This window comes from Pelobates fuscus, chromosome 12 (genome assembly GCF_036172605.1).
Source record: "Pelobates fuscus isolate aPelFus1 chromosome 12, aPelFus1.pri, whole genome shotgun sequence".
Taxonomy (NCBI): domain Eukaryota; kingdom Metazoa; phylum Chordata; class Amphibia; order Anura; family Pelobatidae; genus Pelobates; species Pelobates fuscus.
The window spans coordinates 138,360,412-138,363,954 of NC_086328.1; the positions used below are offsets into that span (position 1 = coordinate 138,360,412).

The 3,543-nt window shown below is 44.8% G+C and overlaps 1 protein-coding gene across 1 annotated transcript; it reads right to left on the reverse strand.

Annotated features, from left to right (window-relative positions):
- Nucleotides 1-839: 839 nt before the first annotated feature.
- Nucleotides 840-1,877, reverse strand: LRRC10B (leucine rich repeat containing 10B). Its single transcript, XM_063437542.1, has one exon. The coding sequence runs from the start codon at nt 1,875-1,877 to the stop codon at nt 840-842; it is 1,038 nt and encodes a 345-aa protein (XP_063293612.1).
- Between the last annotated feature and the right edge of the window lie 1,666 nt (nt 1,878-3,543).

A 3,543-nucleotide genomic window follows, 5' to 3' on the forward strand; every position in this document is an offset into this window, starting at 1 on the left:
TTATTTTGAATTCTCACATTAGTGAATAACCTTGTGAGAGTCTGTGATATCAGCCGCCAAGTATGGGACCTTATTTATATGAACTGGTGATACAGAATTACCTTTATGCTGAAAGTGAGTCCAGTTTTTTATTTGTTCTCAGTAGAGTAAAACAAAGTAGAATAAACAAAGAGTAATATAAAGGTTATAAACAAAAGGTATAGACTTTTAAAGAGCTCCAAACCTTGTCAAATTGATGATGGTTACTTTGATAAGATAATCCATGCACTGTAAACACTACAGAGTATCGGGTACCACATTCTGGTTTAATGTCAAACTGTTCTCTCCCCAGAACTCAATGCCAACATCTCCTCAGTCACTAGGATAATGCAGACGATTTACTTCCACTTTATCTGTACAATGCCATCCAACCTTGCGATGGTGAGAGGACTAACCCAGTACGCCCAGCCTGTCAGTCATATCCACACATTAACATTATCCGTGCGGCTGAGTATCGGGGAAGCCTCCTTTTATTAAACAGTTTGAAAGAAAATGTGGGTATACAGACTGATAATACTATAACTACTACATTGGGCTGCAGTGTTATGGTGCTTACAGCTTAAACTATACAAAATTGCAGTGACATCATCTTGTTCGCAAATCACAGCACATTCGGCTATACAGAAGAAAATTACAGAAGTTTTTGACCCTGTGGCCATCGTGTGCTAATACTACAATGTCTGATTTAAAGAATACCTCTAAATTCAGCCGGTCGATGACTGATTTAAGATGTAAGAGATTTGTTGCCTTCTTCAGGTTAAGATTTAGATGTTACGTATTCATTTTAATAGGAAAAGCAGTTAGTAATCCCGTCTGGAGTAATAGTTATCTGTCTCAATGGGGTAATAACCTTCGTCATCAAGATAATATCCATCATCTTCTTGGTAATACTCTTCATCCCCTTCTTCATGATAATAGTCTTCATGGAAATGTTTTCGTTCCTCTTCTTCCTCTTCAAATGGTTCCTCACCTTCATCACCTTCTCCTTCTTCCACAGCCCCTTCACCGGTGTCATTCTCTGCAGCTTGTTGTTCTCTTTCCCGTTCTTCCATTTCTTCTTCTTCGTGTTGTTTCCGTAGCTCCTCCCGTTCTTCCATCAGTTCCTGGGCACCCTCTCCCACCAATGTGACAGTCTCGCCTACAGTTGGTGGTCGAGTCACAGGGTTGTGGTCATAGGATAGCAAATGTAACCCTTTCATCACACTCATGTCTGGAAAATTTGTGATGCGGTTCCGATCCAGATCTAACATTTCTAGTCCTTGTAAGCGCAAAAGAACTTTTGGTACACGCTCCAAGCGGTTTGCATACAGCCAAAGTCCTCTGAGGCCTGGCATGGCTTCGGCCATCTCAGCTGGAAGACCCTTCAAGCGGTTATCACCCATTTGCAAACAACGCAAGGCAGGCATGCTTAATAACACTCGTGGAAAATAATGAAAAAAGTTGCGTTCAATCCAAAGGGTACGCAGAGTCTGAAGACGTGCAAATGATGGTGGAAGCCCTTGCAGGCGGTTTGCCCCCAAATAAAGACGTCCCAGGTGTGGCAAGGAGCACACTGCTTCTGGTAGCTCAGGGAGTCGGTTGCCATCAAGAGCCAGAGTACGCAGGTTGTGCAGCTGATACAGGTCATCTGGTAACTCAGTCAGCATGGTTCCACTAAGATAGAGCTTGTAGAGATGGTCCGACAGGGTGCAGATGGAGTTTGGCAGACGTGACATCTTTCGTCCACTCAGTTCCAAAGTGCCGTCACCATTGCTCAGTTGTTCTTCTGTATCTTCAGGCAGAGGCTCTTCTACTCCTTCACCAACCACTGTGGGCACAGAACCACATGCACCGCCCATTTTAAAAAGTGCAGGAAACACAAATTCTTCAGGATTAGCAAAAGCAAAGCATTCCTCGTCAGCAGGAAAAGTTCTATGTGACTATAACAAGGAGTAGATAGATACCAATATCCATTACAAAGTGGATCAGATGTGGATCTCAATAATGGTAAACGGGTCAACAATATCAAAGTGTAAGTAGAGTAAATACAACCAGCAGTCCACAAAGTGGTCATAGGGAGAGGACCTTATGGGTCACCAAGGCTTTGATACTTTTGCTGTTTCAAAACACTTTTATTTCACGTCTCTCTTCATTATTCTCGGTTTGTGAAACTCAAGTAGATGTGCTTAAATATTTATAGGATGCTCATCAAGTTTCTCTACACCTTAGACTACTGTAAGACCAGGAGCAGAAAATAACCCAAATATATTCTCATTGATCAACCTCACTTATTCTGTTCCTCTTAAAGTAAACCCAAAATATAAGAGTGAAAAGTGATATTAATACCAATTAATATTTTAGAACATATATACCCAGGTTCTAGAGGGAATAATGACACATTGTATGATATTTGGCATGGCATTCATCTGCCCCACTTTCTGGTAACCTTTAGATACACAAGCACTTAAGGGGGAACTCTCACAACTTCCAACACTGAATAAAACATTGAGAATAACCTAAACAAATAACATGAGTCCAGGCAAATCCAGTAGAAACTAAATTCCTAACACTAAAGTGCCTCTTCGTCCCACCTTCCCTCGTCCCCACCAGCCATAAAAAGGTTAAACAACTCTTTAACCACTTAGTGATTCCACTGCTGAGATCTCATGAAACAGCATGAAGCGCCTCTAGTGGCAGTTTTGCAGATTGCAGTTTCTCGGAAAGCGCAGTGCTTTACATTGCAGGGCTCATGGGACTGCACCCAGACAGCTTCAATGAGATTATGTATTCCAGGTGCCTATAGTGTCCCTTTAATATTTTTCAGACATCACAACTACAAACTTGTTATATATATGGTTACATAAATATAATGTAAAAAATCCTAGGTGACAGCTGAAATAAAACCCTGGCCTGTACAAACTGGCAAAATACTTTTATTGGAGGCAAGGCCGGCGCTACCTGTAAGGCGACCTAGGCAGCTGCCTAGGGCGCACCTTAGCAGGGGGCGCCGGATCCCTGTGCCGGAGTCCCCACTGCGGCTCCTCATGCTGCGCCGCCTGAGCGCTTTTACAAGCCTCAGGCAGCGCAGCACTGCTGTATGGAGGGCGGCCGGGTTTGAGTGACCTGCCGGTCTCTCAATGTAGCGTGGCAGGGCGGCGCGGAACGCGGGACAGGAACCTCTGTTTCCTGTACCCGGCCGCCGGCGGACTGACAGGAAGTGAGCACCGCCGACGGCCGGGTACAGGAAGCAGAGGTTCCTGTCCCGCGTTCGGCGCCGCCCGCCACGCTACAAAGGCAAGAAGGAAGAGTACGGTAAGGGCAACTGAGGAGGGGGAGTAGAGACAACTAAGAACTGAGGGTAGGGACAACTAAGAACTGAGGGGGGGTAGGGACAACTGAGCACTGGGGGGGATAGGGACAACTAAGAACTGAAGGGGGGAAGGGACAACTAAGAACTGAGGGGGGGGAGTAAGGACAACTGAGAACTGGGGGGAGTAAGGACAACTGAGAACTGAGAACTGGGGG

Excerpts from the sequence above, each read along its gene's own strand:
- LRRC10B (XM_063437542.1), bottom strand. The coding sequence starts at position 1,877 with ATGGGCGGTGCATGTGGTTCTGTGCCCACAGTGGTTGGTGAAGGAGTA.